This window comes from Diospyros lotus, unplaced genomic scaffold (genome assembly GCF_014633365.1).
Source record: "Diospyros lotus cultivar Yz01 unplaced genomic scaffold, ASM1463336v1 superscaf1, whole genome shotgun sequence".
Classification (NCBI taxonomy): Eukaryota; Viridiplantae; Streptophyta; class Magnoliopsida; order Ericales; family Ebenaceae; genus Diospyros; species Diospyros lotus.
Genome location: NW_026267104.1, coordinates 1,850,470 through 1,872,826, shown reverse-complemented (window position 1 = coordinate 1,872,826; position 22,357 = coordinate 1,850,470). Strand labels below are relative to the sequence as shown.

Below are 22,357 nucleotides of genomic sequence, written 5' to 3'. Positions count from 1 at the left end.
ACCAAAATTAAAAATTTTAAATAAAATCACCAAAACACAAAAATATTTAAATTTTACGTGCTAATAACCCTAAATATTATACTTGTACTTAACCCTGAAAATTTCCCCATCTTGGGTGGCCAAAATTCATTTTATTCATGCGCCTCATTGCTACGCACGGAGGTAAATGAATACCACCTGAGGGTATTCATTGCTAAGCATCATGAAAAGTAATAATATACTCACCCTTGAAAAGATTCCTTATTAGTTTTAAGTAATGCAAACATTTCAACCTACTCAGATAATTGATAGTTTATCTGAGTCCCTTTTTATTTACCTATAATAATAATGATATAAATTAATAGTGTATTAAAAATATTGAACATATTTATTACTTGAATGAGAGTAGTCCCTATTGGCTTAACAACACTTGGGATTATCTGGTATGTTTTTGAACTAATCCACGTTAACACTACTATACTAAAAACCTAGAACATACCGAGCAAAAAATAAAATAAAATCTTGAACAAGATATACCTCTACGGATCAATGTTGCAAGCTAGGTAATTTTAGAAGTGACATCAAAAGTAATGCAGATATACTATTGCCCGAGTACAGGCCTACGTGATATATTAATCTTTATTGTGATTGCCAAGCGACATTGCAGGCGGAGAGAAGGAACAAAATTTCATCCCCCTACTATGGATGCAAGGTAAATTAAGATAATTCCTACCCATCTATTTGTCGTTAACCTAATGGATGCTGCACTGAAGAGATTGGCCGAGTCAGGAAAGTTCACCAAAGTTGGATTTTTCAGCATCTAGAACACCCTGGCATTAAAATTAAAGAGAGAATTTAGTTAGGTGAACTGTGCAGAAAACGCAACACGGATGCTGTGATATTATTGAATTGCGTCTGTTTCAATCCAGAACCTTAATGATAATAACAGCCGCACCCTTGTGCAAAACCTCATTGTATTCATGACAGGCTAGACTCTGTAACATTTCAAAACCTATGAGTTTTTAGTTGCCCAGTATGTGAAGCATGAGTTTAATCACATAAAAGAATGGTAAGTTCACACTGACTTGAACACAATTTGGGCAACCGGTATCTCCTGAGCAGCAGCACGATGTTACGAGTTCCAGAGCAGCAGTTAATAGTTCAGTGAAAAGCGGCTGAACCTGCGTGCATTATTAAATCATTAAACAGCAGAGCCAACATTAAATTCTGGTCTGTCATTTCATAATTCATAAAACTAGAAGCTGGAATCAAAATCTGCGTGGCTCAAGCATCATGGGTAGCATAGCACTCCATTTAGAATGTAGTTGCAGTCGCATCCTCATATACATAATATTTAATGTCAAGAAGCTAAAGGCACCATCATCTTATCAAAATGAAGTAACGTCCAAACAATGACTTAGTTCAGTTAGCATAAACAGTTCAGAACCAAAACCGACATTCGTGTACCAAATCAAACTAAGCTATGCTTTCAAATCTGTGTCATTTCTTCCCCTGTCAATCCCCCTCACCCAAAAAACCCACACATACACAAGCAAGCAGAAAAGGGGCCTCCATAGTGCATGAGACTCCCGCTTTGCAAGGGTTGAGGAAGGTCAATTTTGAAAACAGCCTTATCCTTGCTTTGCAAAGAGGCTGTTTCCAACAACAACAACAACAAAAAGGAAGAACAAAAGAAAGAAAGAAAGAAAAATAAAAAGAAAGAAGAATCACCAACTCACTTGTGCTGAAATGCCAGTTCCTCCAGGATGCTGATCATATAACAGAATTCTTTCGGGAATATAGCGGGTATCATGAGGGTTTACACACTCGGCAGCCAAGTCTGACGAGTTGCAAATTATAAACCTACATACCAAAGTATCATGAAGCAGACAGGTAAACAAACAATAAAGATGACACGTCGCATACTTGCTTTCTATCCAGCCACTTCACACTTATGACCTATACCATCCCCAATAAAATAACAAACAAATACTTCTGAGCCTTTAACTTTAAACAATTAAATATCTCAGCATCCTTCACAATAATGATAATAACAGATTTAGTTAATTTCCATTAACTATGAATGAACTTACAGAGGCACCACATTAAGAAGAGCATGGCCTGCAGCATGTAAGCCTGCACGGAAGGACACGTTTTCTATCTCTACAGCTGCTTTAATAGATTGTGGGACTCGAATCCACACAGCCTGTTTACATGTAAAGGTAAAAATTAAAAGCAGAATCTGACATATGAATTGATTGGGCATAAATGCAACTGTCCACATACCTGTGATTCATATGAATACTTGGGAAGTAAAAGATCAACTGTGTCAAAAACTTGGTTGCTTCCCCTCCATATTCGGTAGAAACCAAACCAAGTAGTTGTTACTTGGCAAGCATTTGCCTGGGCAGTTGTTCTTGGAAATTGGATCCTGGAGATCCTCGCAGGGTAGGCCTAAACAATGGTAGGACATGCAACTGGTTACCATTGAACATTCCAGTATCAGAAAGAGAAGTAAAATCGTTGAAAGGTACTATATTCTAGCCATGATTAAAGTACAAGAAAAAACAAGACAGTGTTAGTCTCCAAGATGGCCATGTCTGCCATCCTGTAGAAAGGTGAGGGCTTCTCTATTAAAGGCAGCCAATCCAAGCTGCTTCAATTGAGTTATCTTGCCTATGTGATCCATGTTCCAAAATTTCCCCTATGTTTGTAGAGAATAATTCCAGGTATTCTGAAGTTGCATCACAGTCTAACTCAATTTTGTGGGAAAATAGATAAACAATGTAAAAAAATTTGCATTCCCTGAATTTGAAGAGCTATTAAAGCTGCGTTATTGATTGCAATTGTCAACAAAATTCAGTGACTACTTGCTACTTATTTATATTATTTGTTGCCAACAAAGTACAGAATGAGTAGGAATTTGAAGAAACAGAATATGAAGTTTTTGGTACATAAGAAAAGCCTAAAACATAGAATGTGACACACAAAATGTACAAAAATTTGAACATGCAGTATATATCAAAAGGAAATCACAAACTTTAGCCTCTATCAAGTTACTGCCAGGATAGACATATTATGCTACTACTACATGCTCTGTAACAAGTATGTTCAGATAAACCTATAGACAACTTCAAGAGCAAGCGGATAGGTTGCTTAAAGAATAGCAAGTAGGAGAAAGTCTTAAGGACCAATCTATGATTTACCAGGGAGGAATTTAGACGGTACTAGTGTACATCAAGTTTAGGTTTTGGGAAAAGAATGAAGAGTGAAGTACAAAATTAGTCTGCAAGGGTATATATTTAGATAATAGCAGCCACATGATCTGGGTAAAGCACTTAAGCACACACCAGAACTAAGCAGACTTGCTCTTACTAAATCCGAATTGATACATAACTAATCAATATGGATTCTTTTCAATAAAAAATTCTTCACAATTTCAATTATAACAATAAATAGAGTACCAAGCTCGGATTCTTATCTATGTGCAAGCCTAACTATTCAACACAAGTTTATAAGACAGTCGTGTAACAGTAGAAGCACATTTTGAAGCACAAAGAACTAAAAGCCTACATACAATTTCACCACCAATGACATGAACATCTGTGTAATCACGAGTCTTTGTGTAATACTTCAAGTCAGCCACATGGCAAAAAGCAAGTTTACTTGATATATCTAACTCCTTCACCAGATAGGTTTTGCCTTGATGCATGTACACAGCACCTTCATAGACCTGAACAAAATAAAATCATTAGCGAACTGTTATAATACATATTAATTTTTTGAATACCCAAGTATGATTATAACTTCAGGTGAATAGCTACATGAGATCAGATCACCAGTAAAAAGACATGAGAACACGGGAAGGCAAAAGGAGACTTAAAGGCATGAATGCAATTGGCTCAGCCACAAAATAAATAAATAAAAAGTCATATAAAAACATTGCACATATAAAATGTAAGGGTAAAGGAGATCCATCAAGAGATAATTAGAGACCAAAAGATGAAACCAGTACACAAAAAGCACTCTTAAGATTAACAAAACACAACAAGGCAACTGTTTTTACTATCAAACCGAAAGTGTCATACATCAACATATTTATTTTAGTGAAAATTCATCATTTTCAACCTGAAAGAAAGCCTTGCTTTCCTCAATCTCTTCAAGGACTTCATTCCTTTGCTTGTCAATTACTTTGTATCTCTCAGTCTCTATTGCCCGTATGCTAACAGCATGAGAGGGGATTTTCTATTGAGAAGAGTATTAAAAAGCAAGAAGGGGTAAATTAGTGAATTAACTGCTATAGGATTTTATACACAATCAAATATTTCATAGATTGGGATTACAGGGAGATCAGAAATGGACTAAGCAAAAAAGTAACATACCTCATGCCCGATGTAGCTCCAAATTCTGACAGAAGAATCACGGGAGGGATCAGAAGTCAGGTATCCCTTACTTTTAAGTGTCATTATTGCATTCTTTAAGCGAGGACCAAAATAATTCTCATCATGAAGCAAGCTCAATGGGTGTTCAACAGCAGCACAGATCAGGTGCTGCTCAATCACCTGTAACACTCCAAAAATTGAGAAAATGGAATATCTGCAAGGTGAAGTCAACCAAAATACAGTTCAAACAATTTTTACGGCTAACAGACCATTAAAGAAAACAACACTGTTAGGCATATTTAACTGCTCTAACTCCAATTTCTTTCTTTCTCGTTATTATTTTTTGGGTTTTTCATCTTATCTTTTTTATTTTTTGGGATGGGGAAGGAGACTGCTAATGCTTTGTTTACTTTTCTCATCTCAGCATCTTTTCTTCCACAGCTCACCACCAGACCACAACCACAACTAATATGCAAGCCATTTCATCACTCACATTTTTTCTCTTTAACTATTTTATCTCTCTACCCAAGATCCCCAAAATCAGCAGCATTGCTATCAGGGCCAACTTATTTCAAATAAGTTCTCTCCAACCAAAACCTTGAAGCTGTGCCTCTACTGCCTTTTCTCATATCTTTTTCACTTAATTTCACTATTCACCGCCTAAGCAAAACTGTAAAAACCACCAAAACTACTATTAGCATTCAACAACCAGCCCAGTTTTCTAAGTCCATCTAAAACCACCCATTTTTAGCTGGAAGAAAACTATGTGCTTTTTAAAGAACTTTTGAGATTAAAGATACCTGCTGATTTTGAGCATCAATATGACAACATTCAATTGGAGTCCCAAAGAGTTTCTGGGGAAATTTCATAAAATACTGATCAAGAGGCCCCTCAAATGCAACATATATAGCAAGTGATGACTTTTCCCTTCTCCCAGATCTTCCAGCTTGCTGCCACAAACTAACATTGGACAGACAGGAAAAGTTGGGAATAAACAAATGGAAAAAAATTATTTCTTTGACAAAAGCATAAATGTTTACAGTTTTATACCTAGCTATACTGCCAGGAAAGCCTAGATGCAGAGTGACATCAACATGCCCAACATCAATACCCAACTCTAAGGCATTAGTAGCAGCAACACCACAAAGTTTTCCACTAAACAGTTCACTCTCAATTCTCCTTCTGTCCTGCTCCATCAATCATCTAATGTCAAGGCTCAGACACTGCTGAGTGGGCCAAAATGAACCATACATTGCTGGTGATAACACAAACATCAGCAGAACCTCAAAAGGAACCAAGTTATACAAAACATAACAAATGGATGCTCTGATTGTATAACTCTGTTACATTGTTTAACTGTTTTTTTGCATTGACAGAATTAAACAGCAAAAAAATTATTGTGGCACAAGAATGTCCTGAAAATTAAGCACACAACATATTGGTGCAGTTGCATCATTTCTGCCCTTGGGGTAAGAGACGATGACTCAATGCATTGGCAGCAAATAAAAATATCTTATGCAAAAACGAACACCTGGAAATGTAAATTAGAGACACTAACAGTAAACTTCTTTAAAAATGTATGGTGAAATAACATTATTAAAAAATAAATAAATCATCAGGAACAGAGAAACATTGATTCAGTAGGTAAAAAACTGGCAACATAAATGATAAAAAGGACAATAAAATTAATATAAAAGACAGGACAATATATATGTCATGAACCTAGGGTTTGATAGGAAATTGGATGAATTCAAGGGAGTTAGAACCGAGAACAGAGAAGATTGGAGGGAGAATTAGAATAGAAAGAGGGAGATAACATACAGAATTGAGAGGGAAATGCAGATAGAACAGAGAAAGAGAGAAGTAGATGGAAACGAAAGAGATCAGAGAAGTTAAGGGAGAAGGGCAGTAAGATCCGAGAGGGAGAGAATGTAGAGAGAAAATCAGGAGTCTCAATTTGATATATTTCACAATGATCCTTTCTTTATAGTTCCACTAGCTTTATATAGCTACTTCTCTTGGGTAAGTATTTCTGTTACAAAGTAAGAGAAAATATGACATAAAAAATAACAAAATAACTACTACTAAAGTACTATGATATCCTTGGGATCATGACAATATATAGCAATTTTGTAAATTTCCATGTTCCACATATGATTACATGTTTCTTTTTTTAAATAATTTTGGACATTCTAGTTTGTATTTATGTAGCAAATTCAAACACATTGCTAAGTGGCAGCAATTAAAGAAAACGAAAACGAACACACTGTTTCCATAGTGATTAAACAAACACCTAAATAATCAAGAATAGTGTGCTAAGTTACCACTTGTCCCAAAAGCTTAAGCTATTAGGAAAGGAGTGCAATAATGCATATCAATCTTTCCAATACTTCCCTCTTGTGCAAACTTGCACATGAACACAGGTTAACTAACAAATGCAGAGCAAACACACGAAAAGAATTGAACCCAACCTTCTAGAACTAATTTTCACACACTGATTTGGGGGTTAAATTCCACATCAGTGTCACCACAAGCATGACTGTGATGTGACGCAGACAGCTGCATAGCATGCTTACTGGGAATGCGGGACCAATTACAGGACTGACTGCATAGATGATTGCATGGCAAGAAGACCAAGATATCTCTCCCTATTCTGGAAGCTTCTGGAAGACTCTAGAGTGTCCTAGTCTATTCTAGGGTTGTCTTATGTCTCTTTGCATGCCAATATTCTAGAATGTTCCTATAAAATATCTAGGGTAGGTGAATAGCTAAAGATCACCTCTGAAAAGACACTCAGTGTAAGCCATTAAATCGTTTAGATCTCAGCTGTATTTTTTGCAGGTAGAGGCCTGTATAAAGCCTTCCCATCCTCATCTTGTAATCATCCTCCAAGTAATTGAAGTTGAGATTCTCTCACTAGAAAGCTTTCCTAAGCGTTTCTCTCTCTAAAAGGGGTGGGTTGTCTTTTCCTCAGGCATTGGGGGCGCAAGACTGACTTAGCTACTAGGAGGGGCCTAGTTTGGTGATGAGTGTCATACATCTGCTCTGGGGAGCATTTAGGGCATGACACAATGCTCTGATACTATGTTAACTTACTAATTCTCCTAAAAGCTAAAGTTATGAAGGAAAAAGGCCCAATAATATGTATATCGAACTTTTTAATATAGCGAAACATTATTCAGAAGGTCAAAAACTGGTGATGCGAAGGATAAAAGCAAAAATAGAAGTAAGAAAAGAAAAGAACAGGATAATAAATATGTACGTAGAAATGACGAAGACTTGCACATTCCTCACCTGATTGCATTTTTTCTTTTATGCATTTATTTTGACATCCTTGTCAATTATATTTATCAATCAAGCTTCATCGCCTTGCCCAGTGGCAGCAAGGAAAGAAAAGAATCTGTGTTTTAACAGCACAGAGACAGTGCCTATCAACCAAACAAGGGTAGTTTTATGGAACGGTGCACACAATATTTAGGACAAACATGAAGAAAAAAGAGAATTCTATAAAGGACTTGAGATTTCTTATGCACAAGCTCATAGCATATTAGATATTGGGTCAAGAGATGGCATATCCAACCAAAATTTTCCCTTGTTGGACAAAGTTAGCCATGGACAGAGGGACAATAAGATTTAGGAAGTTGTTCGTGTTTTTTTATGTATAAGAAGGTAAATTGAGCAAGAGAGAAACTACTCTGAATGACTGGAGGCTCATATCCATGGTCAAAAGGAATCTTAATTCTTAAGCACATCCCTTGTGTTCTTAAGTTATGACTATTTCATTTTCATTTTTTTGTTTTGTTTTGGGCATTTCAGGAAATTTGTTCACTCCTGCAGATCTATTGTGGTGCATTTCTTGTTCGTTTTGAATGCTGAAAGTTTAGGGGGCATTCGCATGGAAAAGGATTGATCTTACTTTACAGCAAACAGCAGCAAAGGATATGATCATAATTTCAGCAAATCAACATGGGTACAACTTCAATTAATCCCAATTCAAAGAGGTCATCATACCAACTGATGTTTGTAAACATGCTGGTTCAACCATGAAAACAGCCATTGGACGTTGTATCAAAGCCAAGTAACAAACTAACAGATTGGACATGAAACTGCAGCAAAAAGTTGATAGTCCATACAGAAACATTTGATATTCCTTTCTCCAGTGCCTCAAAGCTAAATTCATAATCCACAAATTAATTAAGGGGTTAAAGCCCTTTAAATCAAACTATTTATTGTCTCTAAATGCTTATACAAATAACAACATAAACTGAAGAAGGTTCAGTTCTAACAGGTCACCCACTACTATATCCAGAACATTATCAGTTGCAACAAGAACACTGTAAATGGAGCAAAGAAATGCAATACTTTTCAGCTAGACCTTAAAATGATATTAACTAACATATTTTGCTACAACCCAAGTTTTCTTTATTTTTATTTTTTTAATCTCATCATCATTGTTAACAGAAAATAAAGACAAATGCTGACCTCAGCAATATAGCCAGCACGATAAGCACATATAGAGTCAACTAGGCCAGGTGCTGTCTCCTGAAGAATCTCCCGCCTTATTGCAATTATGGGTCAGATTACACAATCCTTGTAATTCAAATTCAAAATTAATAAAAAGTAAATAAAATGGGGTAACATCACATACGTATAGCATAAGACCAGTTCACAAAGTTTCCGTGTTTTGCAGAATGCAATGCAACGAAGTCCATGCTGAACAATTTCTGCAAAGAGACGTGAAACTTCCAAAATTGGGCTGCAAAAATAGGAATTAAATAATTCAGATGCTTATATCCTGGTCCCAAATATTTAAGTACAAGTCTTCTTTTATCCATTATAAATCAATCATATATCATGATTATACACAACATCTTGTGAGCATGAAAAGAAAAAAAAGGGATAGATGCATTGCAGAACTGAAGCTCACAGAATTGTAGAAAGGAAGAAGATACTAGGGACAGGAGGAATGGGAATACTAATCTTTTTAGAATTTACAAGTCTTCAAGAATATTCAATTTGACATTTATTGCAACATTACAACCGATCATGCAATTAAGGTTAAGAAAATAAAAACTTAGGAAAGCAGATACTGGAGAACTGACGTTCTGACTCTGAGAATCAAATGCAAGGAACTTTATACTTGGGACAGGAGGAATGAAAAATCTATCACAGACATCCCTGCAGATATGATGTGTTTAAAAAACTTGTTTCTTAGTGCACTGTTCAAAAAACACTTGCCTGTTATCCTGTATCAATGCTCCAAAGATTTTCCTAATTACCCACTCTTTGAAATTAAAAAAAATTGAAGAAAGTTAAGCCTGTATACTACTCATTTTAGAACTTTTCCTCAAGAAATCTGGCTGAACATGTGTTGGTTAGTATAACCAAATAGATGTTAGTATAACCAAATAGATGCAAGTAAAAATCATCCCAACTAATCTTCTTCTATATTCTCCAAGGTTAACCAAGATAAGAATACAAACATAACCAGTTTAAACCACTACCACCTGACAATACAAAGTTTGATTCAGTAAATGAAATGCAAATTATAATTTGCTTATGATAAGCTCCAAGATGTTCAGGTTGCGTTCTCTTTGTATTTTAATTTTTTATATTGAATTCATTTTTAATTTTTTATTTTGGTAATCTATTTTCGAAAAACTAAAAACGCATTCTATTTGTTATTTTGAAAAACTATTTCTCAAAACAAAAAACTAGAAAACACGTTTTATTTGAAATTTTGGAAATCCAATTTTTAATGATATTTAATTTAATAAATTATAACCATTTAATTGGGAGTTTGCAAATCTTCAAGTCAGATATATAACATGCCTATATGTTAATTTTTTGCAAAGCTTCTCGAGGAAGTTGGGTTTAAAGAAAAAGTTGTTAGGCACCTTGTTAGTAATTCGACGTACAAAAACATTTAGGAAGATAAAAATACAATTACTATTCGTCTTGACATATTTTAAATATAGTCAAACATTTGCCATACGAAAAATATTCGAAATAGAATTAATTCGTGTTTAATACGTTTTAATTGGATAAATTTAGCAATAAAAATTTGACATATTATATATAAATAATGCTCCAAATATATTTTTTAATTCATGTATATAATATATTTACAAATATAATTTTATAAATATATTATTTTATAATTAAATAATATATACATTATATATATATATATAGTAACTACCCTCATCAACCCCCACCTTCCCCAAAGAAACCCCACCTTCCCCAAAGAAACCCTCTTCCTCTCTCTCCCCTTCCCTGTGCCTGCAACCCACCTATTACTATTCTTTCCAGTAAGCAACCCATCTTCATCTCCTCTTCCCTTGCCACCGACAAGGGCAGCAACACCATTGACGGCAAAGAAGCAGCGCCGCTGCTACGAAGCGTGAAGACGATGGCAGAAGGCGATGCTGGAGAACGGCGGTCGTGGGCGCAACCATGGCGAAGACGAAGGGGACCGTTTGACAACTGCCACAGGAGACCCACCGCGAGAGACAGGTCGCGGAAGGCCGACAACAGTGATGGCCAACACAGGAGCGGCGACGGCTACTGCGACAGGCTGGCGAAGTCTGCAGGCCAGGCGAGCGACAGGCGTGGCTAACGAAGCAGTGGCGGTGAATCTGGCCTTGAAGAGAGGAAGAGAAGGAAGCGATGGCGGCAGTGATGGCTTGAAGAGAAAAGAGAGGAAGAGAAAGTGAAAATGAATGTATTTTCCGTGTTTTGGAGGGTGAATTTGTTTTGGCTGAAAACAGCCAAAACAACATTGTTGTTTTGGATGTTCTTTGTAATTTTATTTTTTTTTGGGAAACATGTTTTTGAAAACATCAGAGTAAATATACTTTCATTGTTTTAAAAAATCGAAAACTAAAATGGGTTGAAAACAAGAATGAGAATGCAACCTAAATAACTCATAAATATCTAGACGACAAGCAAGAACATCAGGGAAGATATACTTTCCATGACAATAAACACAATGATCGACCTTGCACGTTTTAGAGTAACATTTTCATAGGAAGACTCCCCGGCATCCCTGCTATTTTTTGTTCTTTGCATGACCTGCAATTCAGTGGTAGATAGTAACTTCCCAGATAACAATAACTACTTCTAAAAATGCAGCACCAGAATAATAGAAAACAACATACAGTTTTTTCATATAAAGGAGGATTCCAGAGGACAAAGAGCTTTCGACCAGAAGGGCTACCATCATTCTGAATCAACTCTATTGTTGGAAGGTTAGCAAGTTCCTAAAGAATAAGAAATAGGTATTCTGAGACTTAATATGTTCTCAAGGAATCATCAAAAATTCATATTTGATCTTAGAAAGATAACATAAATACAAAGTTCCACCCATAGAAAGCAATCTTGCATCACTAGTACCATGAGAATTTGACTATGAACAATAGAGTAACAAAATGGGTAAACAGTAACTCAGATTGCTGGATTTATGAATGTGTACATTAAAGTTGACCATTACGCAAAAGAGGTATGCAACAAAAATACTAGAATTAACTATATGAATAATAACACCCCCCCCCCCCCCCCCCCCCCCCCCCCCCCCCCCCGGGGGGAAGGCAAAAGAAAACACACACAGAGAGTCAGTATCTTACCATAGCATGTTCACGGGGGTTAGCAGAAGTGGCAGTACAAAACACAAAAGAAGGATTGCTGCCATACACTGCAACCAGTAAGCAGCCCAAGATGATGTATTTGCAGGAAAGAGGAAAGGAAGAATTAAGCAGAAGTTTTATCTTTTATTAACCATAGAGGGAAAAGGTACCATGAGAACAAAGCCGGCGAAGTCTCCTTAATATAAGAGCTGTATGACATCCAAATGCTCCTTTATAGGCATGGGCTTCATCAATGATGACAAACCTATATCATGTTATCATTAGAAGCAAATTGATTATTTTCTCTATATAGGAAATGCATTTTGAGAATTCAAGGTAACAGGCCAACAGGAATTATCTCCACCACTCCACAAACAAGGCTAAAGATCACTGAAAGACAGACATTACCTAAGATTTGATAAGATCCGCCTGAATTGTCCATGGAAGGGCAAGATAGACATATGTAACATATCTGGATTTGTGATCAACTGCACGAGTAGACAGATTTCAGCATAAAAATAGGAGCTGAAGGAAAACCATATTGTCTGAGACCCATAACGTACTAAAATACCAGTCTAGCATTATCCCGCAACCAAATCCTGTCCGCCTGACTAGTGTCACCATCATAAATTCCAATATTTAAGCAAGCACTTAACCCGTTTGTCATGGATAGCAAGGCTCTTAGCTGATCTTGAGCTAAAGCCTGCATACATTAACTATTTTAATTATGTAAAGACAGCCAAAGAAGATAAAAAAAAAAAAAAGGTCACATCACCAACAATAAAAAAACAAAACTAAAGATAAAGGTCTAATGCTATGAACCTTAGTTGGAAAGATATACAAAGAACACGCTAACAAATTTTGGGACAGCACTTCTAGAACTGGAAGATTATAGCATAGAGATTTCCCACTGGATGTCATTGTTGCCACAACTACATTCTTGCCAGCAAGGGAAGCCTGAACAGACTCTAACTGCAGATACCAAAAAAGTTAAGAGGCTGCTTAGTTGTGGAAAATAGCAACAATATCCCAAAAAATTACTCCACAGAAAATGAAAATTTGTTCAAATATGGAGTTTTTTTAAATAGAAAATGGAGATTTAGGAAAAATGCAGTTCTCCAAAATTGAACTGAACCTTGAGAACTCCTAAAATGAGTTTTCCAAATTTTCCTTACTAATTTGGAGATTTGGAAAATACAGTTCTCCACAAAATTTTCCTCAAATCATTAACATCTCCTTCTCTAACACAAAGTATACAAGTTTCCCAAATCTCTCTGTTTTCTGAACATATGTTCCCATTTTCTAGATTGAAAACTAGTAATCTGTACTTCAAACATTTGAACAAATTTTTCAGATATCTTATGGAAAATGAAAGCTAAAGATTTTATAGAAAATTGGAGACAAAAAAGTGGAAAACATTGTCTAAAAATAAACATCCCTAAGAGTGCATTCAGAATTTGAACAAGAAAAAGGATAGCAGGTGCAACAACCACACCTGGTGTCTATACAACCTAGTAATTCCAATACATTTGAGAGCAGATCTCATATTCTCCGATAGTTCACTTGGGATTTCAACATAATTGGCAACTCTGGCGCCAATGTCTTCAACATGCACTATCTGCATCAAAATAGTCTAGCACTAAGCACAGCCTCCACGGAAGAGTTCAAATATAGGATGGTATTGATACCCAATCAACTGCCAACAGGCCAAGGAGGTCTGGTGTGGTTGCATGTTCCTCAGTTTTTCCTGCTAACAACCACAAGAGAGAAGGAAAAACTAACCACAAAGGAAAAGCAAAAAGGATGAAACCTGTTCACAAGCTCCAACGCCCCTTCTGAGATGTTCAACCATTTCCACAGGTAGCAATGGGTTTGTTTGCTACCAAATCAAAGGTTGTTAAAATGGATGTTAAGAGAGTATATTGGACTTGGTTAATCCGAATAATTACTATACTGTAGTAAGAAAAAAAATGAGATTATCAAATATCAGCCAAGACTAACAGTCCAACAGTACGAAAACTGACAATACTTGCCATCAAGCATCAGATACTAGTTTCTAACAATAAGCTAAATTTCATTTAGACAAAAGGTAACATACAGAAGAATTCTACTATCTGTAGTCCCTCCTTTGCAATATGTTATTCCATCAATGCCATGTTGCAGTCTTAAAGATAATACCATTGAGGAAAACTTTCACAAATAAATTATTCAAGACGGTATTTAGAACTACCATTCTCCATCAATCTCCATGAAGATGAGATAACTAATGCCACATAAAGATGCATGGAGAAACTCCCAAAAGTTACCATACTCAAAAAAAATTAAAGTTCTTCCAGAGACAGACATGGAATGTTTACGCTCATTAATCCCATGGAAGATGCTAAAATGAAAAAGAGGTGGTGGATGGGGAGTGGAATATAAAGCACATCATCATATGAACTACAACCAAGTGATTGTCATAATCAATAATTTATTTAATTTCATTTTCGGTTCTTCTGAATTTAGTTCAATGTCTAGCTGGAATAAATGCCCCCACTTAAGATATGGACACAGAGAAAATAACTTGGCAAGCGAGAAATCATGTAGACAACACACCTAAAGGGACCAAGGCTTTTTGTGCTGTTTCTGTTATTGTCATATTGCTAGCAAAGCTTTTCCTATTTATGCTTGCTACGTTTCAGGAGTCAGGCTCAAGCCAAATAGAAGTGAAGACACTCATATCTTATGGTGTCTAGATTTGCTAAATATTAACTGTAGAGGTAGAAAATGGATCCTATTTTAGAATTTTTTAGCAGAATAGCATTAAATTTAAAAATAAAAAAATCCAAAGCACCATTTTCAAATTTTTACCAAACTAGCGTCCATATTGCCATGTCACATGCCACAGAAGAAGGGTGGCCTGTGTGGCAATGCTTGACAAAGAACTGTTGATCAAACCAATAGCTCTTTCCAACACCTAGAAAAATTTTCTAAGTGTAGAAAAATTAAGGAGGTTAAAACCTAAAACTGCTGGTCCAAACCAGCACCTTTCAACTAGTTTTAAACTAAAATCATTGGCTCAACCAGCAGTTTTAGCTTGTAAAGCACTGGTTTTTCAACTAGTTTTAAAATAAAACTGTGGGTTGAACCAGTGGTTTTTGAACTTCCTTAACGTTTCAACACCTAAAACATTTACCAAGTGTTAGTGAACTAGCTATTTTAAACCCAGTAAAGAATCACCAGTTGAACCAGCAGTTCTTTGTCCGGGATTGCCACACAGGAAACCCTTTTTGTGGCATGGCAACATGGAAAAACTCCCTAATTTAAGTCATGTTATACTGTTTTGGTTTCTATATCTTGCATAGAGCAGATCTAAAATAGTTTTAGCAGTACAAATACGAAGCATCTAGCAGCATAAACAAACTTCTTAGATTAGTACAACAGAGAGTAAATCCTTGGGCTGAAATTTGAAGGGCTCAAATCCTGCATGAGGAACTTTAGATTCATTATATCATCGAAAAGGGCTATGATATGAAAATGCCATGCATAGCCCTCGGCATTTAAACTTATATATTACCAATTTCTTCTTTTCCTTTCTCTCCCAATCTTCTTTTTCCAATTATTAGTTAGCAGTTTTGATATAGAAACATAGCAATCACTAGAAATGTAAAAAAAAAAAAAAAAGAAGCAACCTACGTGGCATCGTGCTTCAAATGAATGACGACTCAAAGTCTCGGAGCAGCTTCTCCGTGCCCTTTTTACTTTATTTTCACATGCAGCAGCACCACTTTCCTTCAGAAACATGAGCAGATCCTCCACTGAAAGGAACCTTTCCATCTCATAACCATGCTTCTTCTGCACTACATATCTTGTAGTTAAAACAGCCCAACTATCATTGGCATATTGTGAGACATTTTTTTTCCCTGTGGGTGCCTATTTTAGGCAATAATTTTCACATTGTAATACTGGCACAGGGTAACTAACCAATTTCAAGTTTATGAGGATGCTGAAAAATGGCAAAAGCATGTTGTCTCACTTTTTTCAGCTTCTTTTTTTTTTTTCTTTCTGTTTTTATTTGTTTTAGTTTTTGACAAGCTAGTTTTATCTCCTCCTTGCCCCTCTCAATTACCTCCTCACCGTTACCCCCCATGTCCACCAGGACCCCAATGCTGCCTGTCACACTCCATTTCAAAAGGTGTCAATCCCTAACATCAAGTGCTAAGTTATATAGATTTTGTAACTTATTTGCTTTGAATTTATGCACATAGACAGATCAATTATTAGAAGAGAGTCAAGCATGTCAAAAAAAAATAAATAATATAACTACAAATCAAGAAACTAGTTTTATTTCCCCCTTTTCTCTCTCAATTACCTCCTTACATCAACCCACCCCTGCCTCCCCCCCCCCCCAAAAAAAAAAACAAAGACCTCCAATGCTGCTTGCCACAATCCATCTCAAAAGAAGGTTGGAGTCAATCTGTTAACATCAAGAGCTAAGTTATATTGATCCTGTAACTTTGCTTCAGATTTATGCAAATTGACAAACCAACAATTAGAAGAGTCAAGGATGTCGAGAAGAAATGTATGTTTGACGTTCAAACAACTAGAGAAAAGTTCATAGCCAGTGAACATACAATTAATAATTTAACAGCATGCCAGAGATTTGTTCTGAATGAACGTTCCCTTTTCTTCATAGCTTTGACAATCTTTGATTTTGTCACACGAGTCTGAGATACTGAAAAGGATGGCAATCCAACACTTAACTTTTGGCAGGAAAAAAAACTAGCAGTCATTATCAGCTTGGAAGTAAGTGGAAATTGAAACTATCATCTATATACCAGAATTATACGTATCTTCAACTTGTTGCATCTGTTTCTCAGACGAATTGATAATAACAAGGGCATCAGGGAAATTGGCAACAGATAGTTCATCATTAACAAAGCTTACAACCTGTGAATAAAACACATATATGCTTCAATAAAATGAAAAGTCAGTGCAAAAGCACAAAAAATTAAGTACCTGAGCAATAACATACGTACAGCAATGAGAAATTTACAAGTTTACAATTTAGACTTGAGAGGAGAGCAATAACATATGTACAGCAATGAGACATTTACAAATTATGTACTTGACCAATAGCATATGCATTACGGTCCTGGTCACTCATAATGTTGAACATATAAATTGATTGCAGAGCGTAAAAGGGGAATGAGGAAAAGAGATTGATTATTCTAGATTACAATCAACATGACAAAAAATATTTACTATGACCTCCTTAGACAACAAAACCATCCAGGAAAAAGGTATACTGTGCCCAGAGCCCAACTCATTGACAAAGCCACCATACAAACTAATTGAACATGAATGGTTTACATATGGGAAAATATTTGTATGCCAACTTTCATAGACCACCAAAAAAAACCACTTTAACCTATCAGCAATCATGATTTCAGCATACAAAATCACAATAAAGAATTGTGAAGTAGCAGTTGTGCAGTTGAAATCATCTAAAGATGTGAAGGCACTATGAGATGGAACAATCACATGCATCCTCTCTATGACAAAAACCACTCAAGCAGAAGGATAAAACTCTACCAGATAATTGACTTATCTGTGAAACCACCAGACACCTTTGTCTTCTCTTGAGAAAAGCACCTCTGGATATGAATTGAGAACCTTGGGGTCTACTCAGTTATCATTTCAAGCTATCTGCTTTTATTGTTCATGTCTTTCGGGAAAAAATAAATAAAGGAAAATTCAAAAACAGCATGGAATCATATCATTTGCACTTCTTGTACAAGAAAGGATTACAGAAATTTAGGGAACTATCCTTTCTTGCAAAAAATCTGGGGTGCTCATGTAAATTTCCCAAAAAATCCAACCAAGATCAGATCAGTTTTTTTCATTTTCAAGAATATCAAACAGATTCCAGGAAAAAATAAATAAATACACTTTGTTCTAACTGCAAAAAGAAAAGGAAAATATCAATAGACTGATTCATGCAAAAGAGAGGCCAACTTAAAAATGACAAGGAAGGATGCCTGAGCACCAAATAATCTACAGTCAAATGAGTGCAAAGAACAGAGTGTTTATGAAATAAATTATCCTTTAGCTGTCTTATCAATTGAAATATGAAAAGGAATATCTTAAAAAATGCAATGTTAAATATCTGCCATACTCCAACACTGCATGTACCAGTCCTAAAAAATGACATGAAAGGGAAGCCTGTGCACCTGCATATCTACAGTCAAATGAGTATAAATCAGAGAAGACTATTGAGGAAGAAATTATTCTTTAGCTGGCTCATCAATAGGAAATTTGAAAGGAGCATCTTAAAAAAGTGCAATGTTAAGCATCACTCATGCTCCAACACCCCATTCACCAGTCTTATAGACAAAGCAGTAAAGTAATACCTACAGTTTTCTAAAGCAAAAACAAAAAAGTATACAAGAGGTTCAAATTTTAAGTCCCCTTAGCTTGCCAGCATGACCAAGAAACAAAAATGGATTCAATACCCCAAATATTTCACTAGTCTTCAAGAGCAGACCATAGTTGCATTAACTAATTTCTTTTACAAAACAGAAATGATGCATTTTTTGGACCAGCCCATCAACACCGCAGCTGAAGATAAATACATAAGAACATTGTTCATGTCATGCATCAAGCTATATTCGATTCAAACATATAAAGGCTCCAATTTGATTCCTTATAAATACCAGCCCCCCCACCATACATTAGTGGAGATGACAAGAGTAACTATGCCAATCCCCTGCAAAGCATGGAAGCTTTGGACGGGAAAATGCCACTTAATACCACATGAGTAATAGGTGTATTTATGTACTTACCCACCTCCCCCTCCCCCTTCAAACACCCAAAGTACAGAACATTGTTCATTTTTTTTAACTTTAATAATGATTGGAGAAAATATTTTTAGAAATTCAATCAACTACCTTAGGAAAAAGTACAGAAAGATGCTCCAGATCAGCAATACCAACTTGAAGTCCAAATATGCTAAGTTGGTTCAGTGCTTCTTTCAAACAAGTTGAGGTGATTTTTTCCCTCTGCAATTGCAGATGCCCCGAATAAATATTTAAGAAATAAAATGCCTTCATCATGTTCCTCAGCCAACTGGGGCAAAGGCAGATATTGTCCTTATTTGCATGTGAATTTGCATCACAATCCTCTAAATGCGCCTCCTTTAACATGCAGCTCCCAGAATGTGAGTCAGATAAACAATTCACTGATTCCAAAACCTGCATAAGCCTTTCACAGTTCCGCTGATCAAGCAGAGTGTTCTCAGACGACTGCAATATACTGATAACCAGGTTGTCCAAATGACCTTCCTGTTTATCGCAACTGAACCTTTTCTTGACTCTGGTTTTTGAAGATTGATTAACGGCAGACTTTCCAGTCACATCATTGCTATCCACAGAATCCACATGTTTAGATTCAATGTTTTGTTGATTTCCCTTTCTTGTTATCTCACATAGAAAAGAAAGGTCCTGCATTGTATCAGACCATAGCGAATCAGCAGCACGTGAGGTCGAGCAATCATTTTGGCCTTGCAAGCATGTCGCAGCTCTGTCAACCTGCTGGGTTTGTTTCTGGCTTTTCTTTGTATATGGAACTAGAACCATGAATTCTCCTAACTCAATTGAATGGCTGGTTATCTGACTCTGCAACCCTAATTTTACACCCTGCTACCAAATTCAGCAGACAATGAAAATCAGAAAGGGACAACATAATCAAAAGAAATAAACTACAGTAGAATTGGGGGTGGGTGTAGGGGAAGGGGGGGGGGGGGGGGGGGGAAGGAATCATTACAAACACAGAATTTTCAAGACTCAGAACAGAAGTTGACTCATAAAGTGTGAACGCTTCGCAAAAGGCATATATTCTCGGAATGAATACGTTTCAAACCAATCGAGTCAGTTTGTGATGCACTTGCAAACACAGGCAAGCATTAGGGTTTCTCATATGCAAGCCAAAGGTACGAGAATTTGTTGCCCTGAGGTTAGGATGTGTGATTCCACTTCTTCCCGGCCATGAAACTCGCACTAAGGTCCACCACGTCTTAGCAAGTTATGAATTACCAAAAGCGGATTCCCACGGGCAAGGCAGGACAAGAACTGAAGTCGAATGAACTCGAAAGAAAAAGTTCCGGATACGCAATAATTCCATCGAAATTCGAAACCCTAATATCGGTCCAGTGGCCAACGATGCGATCAACTCGTTTCCTTATAATTCCAAATCAAATTTACCAAAAACTAATGTAACTTATGCATCAAAACGTACATGAGACGAATAAAGAGAGGAAGAAAGAGAGGTGCCTTGAGGAAGAGGTGAAAATTGGGAGAGGTAGCGGGAGGGAACATTTGCGAGAGCAGGAGTTTGAGATCTCGGATGGTTTTGCTTGGGGAAATGGAGACGGTGATGGATTCGCCGGAGAGGCTTCGGACTTGGATTTCTCTCTCGCCGCCCTCCTCCATTGGCCCTTCGACTCGCTTTCCTTTCGCCGTGCCGATCGATCACCCTCCCTCACTGGTCCAGACTAGGGTTTCGATAAAACCTGCAAACGGAAATGAGATGGTGATTTGGCGGGCTTTATGGTTGCGAACTTCCGACCAAATATATATATTTTTTCTTCCCGTGCAATACATCCATAAAATAATTCTTTGAAACACTATTACTAATTCTCCCATAAATTAAAATGGAACCGACTTAAGTTGGATCGAATTAAATCGGTAATTTTGATTAATTTCATTTAAAAAATTTAATTAAGCCGAAATTTTGTTTATTCTCTAACCTTCAATAACTAATACCCTATAAATATATATATATATATATTAATACGAAACAATTAATTATTAAATATTCTAAATAGGTGAATAATTTTGGAAAATGTATCTAAAAATATAAACAAAAATGGCAGTATAATTAAAAATTAATGAGAAACCTTATAATAATTCTATAAAATTTAACTTTATAATATTAAATAAAAAAATTTGGAATTATTAAAATTTAACAAATATAATAAGCAATATTATAATATAATTTGAAAATATTAATAAAATATTATTCATAAAAGTAAACAAAAGCTAATGACGTGGCATATGGATATCACTGGCTTATAACTAACATTTGAGTATTTTATGATTTTAAGGCTTAATTTGGCTAGGCTTTTTCTTAACAGCGTTTAAGCTGGGTAGTGTTTAAATCATGTAATAGCGTTTAAATTAGGTAACGTTTAAGCTGATAATCTGTTTGGATAAATATGCTTTTAAGCTATCAATTAATAATTACGTGTTTGGTTTGAAATAGCTGATAAGCTATTATAACTTGATAAAAAGACAAAAATAGACATGTTATTTGAATGGTGTAAAATTTTATTATTAAATGTTAATAAATTATATATAATTATTAAAAATTATATTAATACAACATTATTATACATATTATATAACAATAATATATATATAATATCATTATATATATAAATGTTTACTGTTATATATACATATATACACATACATATATATATACATCGCACAGACAGCAACGGGGACGGGGAGGAGAAGAGGCGAAGTAGGACGGCGACGGGTAGCGGCCGATGGAGAGACGGACGGCCTGGCACGGCCGACAGTGGCCTGCGACGATGGGAGCAACGGTGGGGCGAAGGACGACCTGCGACGATAGGAGCAGCGGTTGGGGCGAGGGCAGCTTTCGTTGCCGATGGGGCGACTATTGACGGGAAGCAGCGGGTGGGGGTGACTGCAATGGCCGACGATGGCAGCCGGAAGTGCTGAAGAAGAAGGCGGCGGGAGGCGGCGGAAGGCAGAGGTAGAAGATGAAGGGTATGGCTGAAAATCAGTGAAAAGATAGGGTAAAATGGTAAATTACTTGGTCAACTCAGCTTTTAAATAAACAGCTTTTTGCAAAAGTTATCTCCCAATAGCTTTTGCAAAACGCTATACCAATGGCGTTTAAGCTATTTAGCTTAAACGCTGGTGAGGTGTATCCAAACACCTCACCAGCTTTTCTTAACAGCATAAAAGCTGTTGATACAGCTTATAAGCGGTCAAACCGCTTTGCCAAATGAAGCCTAAATTTTATACGTAATTCTAAGTCATATCTTATTTAATTATTAAACCAATCATGTGTGAATGTCTCTTAACCTATATCAGGATGGGAGGTATAGAGGTGGCTTGGAGGAGCCCATAAGAAAATGGGACTTTTTATCTTGTTTGTATGTAAATTTCATAATAAACATTGAGGGTACATAATATCTTAGGGAAATTCTATCTGCAAAATTGCTTTTAATAGCCCACATTTTGTCAAAAATTTTATTAATTTTAAAATTTGTATTTTACCTTCACAGTTCACTCTCTACTC

At 36.2% G+C, this 22,357-nt stretch overlaps 1 protein-coding gene across 2 annotated transcripts; it reads right to left on the bottom strand.

Annotated features, from left to right (window-relative positions):
* Positions 1–576: 576 nt before the first annotated feature.
* LOC127792955 (uncharacterized) lies at positions 577–20,558 on the bottom strand. 2 transcript variants are annotated; one of them, XM_052323643.1, is made up of 27 exons: positions 20,296–20,558; positions 18,916–19,662; positions 16,804–16,915; positions 16,600–16,700; positions 15,662–15,820; positions 13,797–13,865; positions 13,482–13,604; positions 12,809–12,958; positions 12,558–12,689; positions 12,395–12,474; positions 12,157–12,251; positions 11,987–12,054; positions 11,522–11,623; positions 11,362–11,435; positions 9,010–9,117; positions 8,844–8,919; positions 5,412–5,548; positions 5,162–5,321; positions 4,362–4,541; positions 4,108–4,224; positions 3,557–3,712; positions 2,266–2,433; positions 2,073–2,185; positions 1,719–1,842; positions 1,065–1,160; positions 912–974; positions 577–809 (listed from the first exon to the last, which is right to left on the bottom strand). In XM_052323643.1, the coding sequence occupies exons 1-27, from the start codon at positions 20,452–20,454 to the stop codon at positions 765–767; spliced, it is 3,714 nt and encodes a 1,237-aa protein (XP_052179603.1). In that variant the 5' UTR covers positions 20,455–20,558; the 3' UTR covers positions 577–764. The 2 variants fall into 2 exon arrangements, 1 of the variants encoding a protein (XP_052179603.1); XR_008021248.1 differs by lacking the exons at positions 577–809; positions 912–974; positions 1,065–1,160; positions 1,719–1,842 and having other exon boundaries at positions 2,266–2,456.
* Between the last annotated feature and the right edge of the window lie 1,799 nt (positions 20,559–22,357).

What these genes read in the sequence shown, in the direction of transcription:
- LOC127792955 (XM_052323643.1), bottom strand. Translation starts at nt 20,454, where the DNA reads ATGGAGGAGGGCGGCGAGAGAGAAATCCAAGTCCGAAGCCTCTCCGGC. An exon ending in GCGTTGGAGCTTGTGAACAG is followed by an intron (nt 13,605 to 13,796) that starts GTTTCATCCTTT and finishes ATTTTGATGCAG; the next exon opens with ATAGTGCATGTTGAAGACAT. An exon ending in AGTATTCATATGAATCACAG is followed by an intron (nt 2,186 to 2,265) that starts GTATGTGGACAG and finishes ACATGTAAACAG; the next exon opens with GCTGTGTGGATTCGAGTCCC.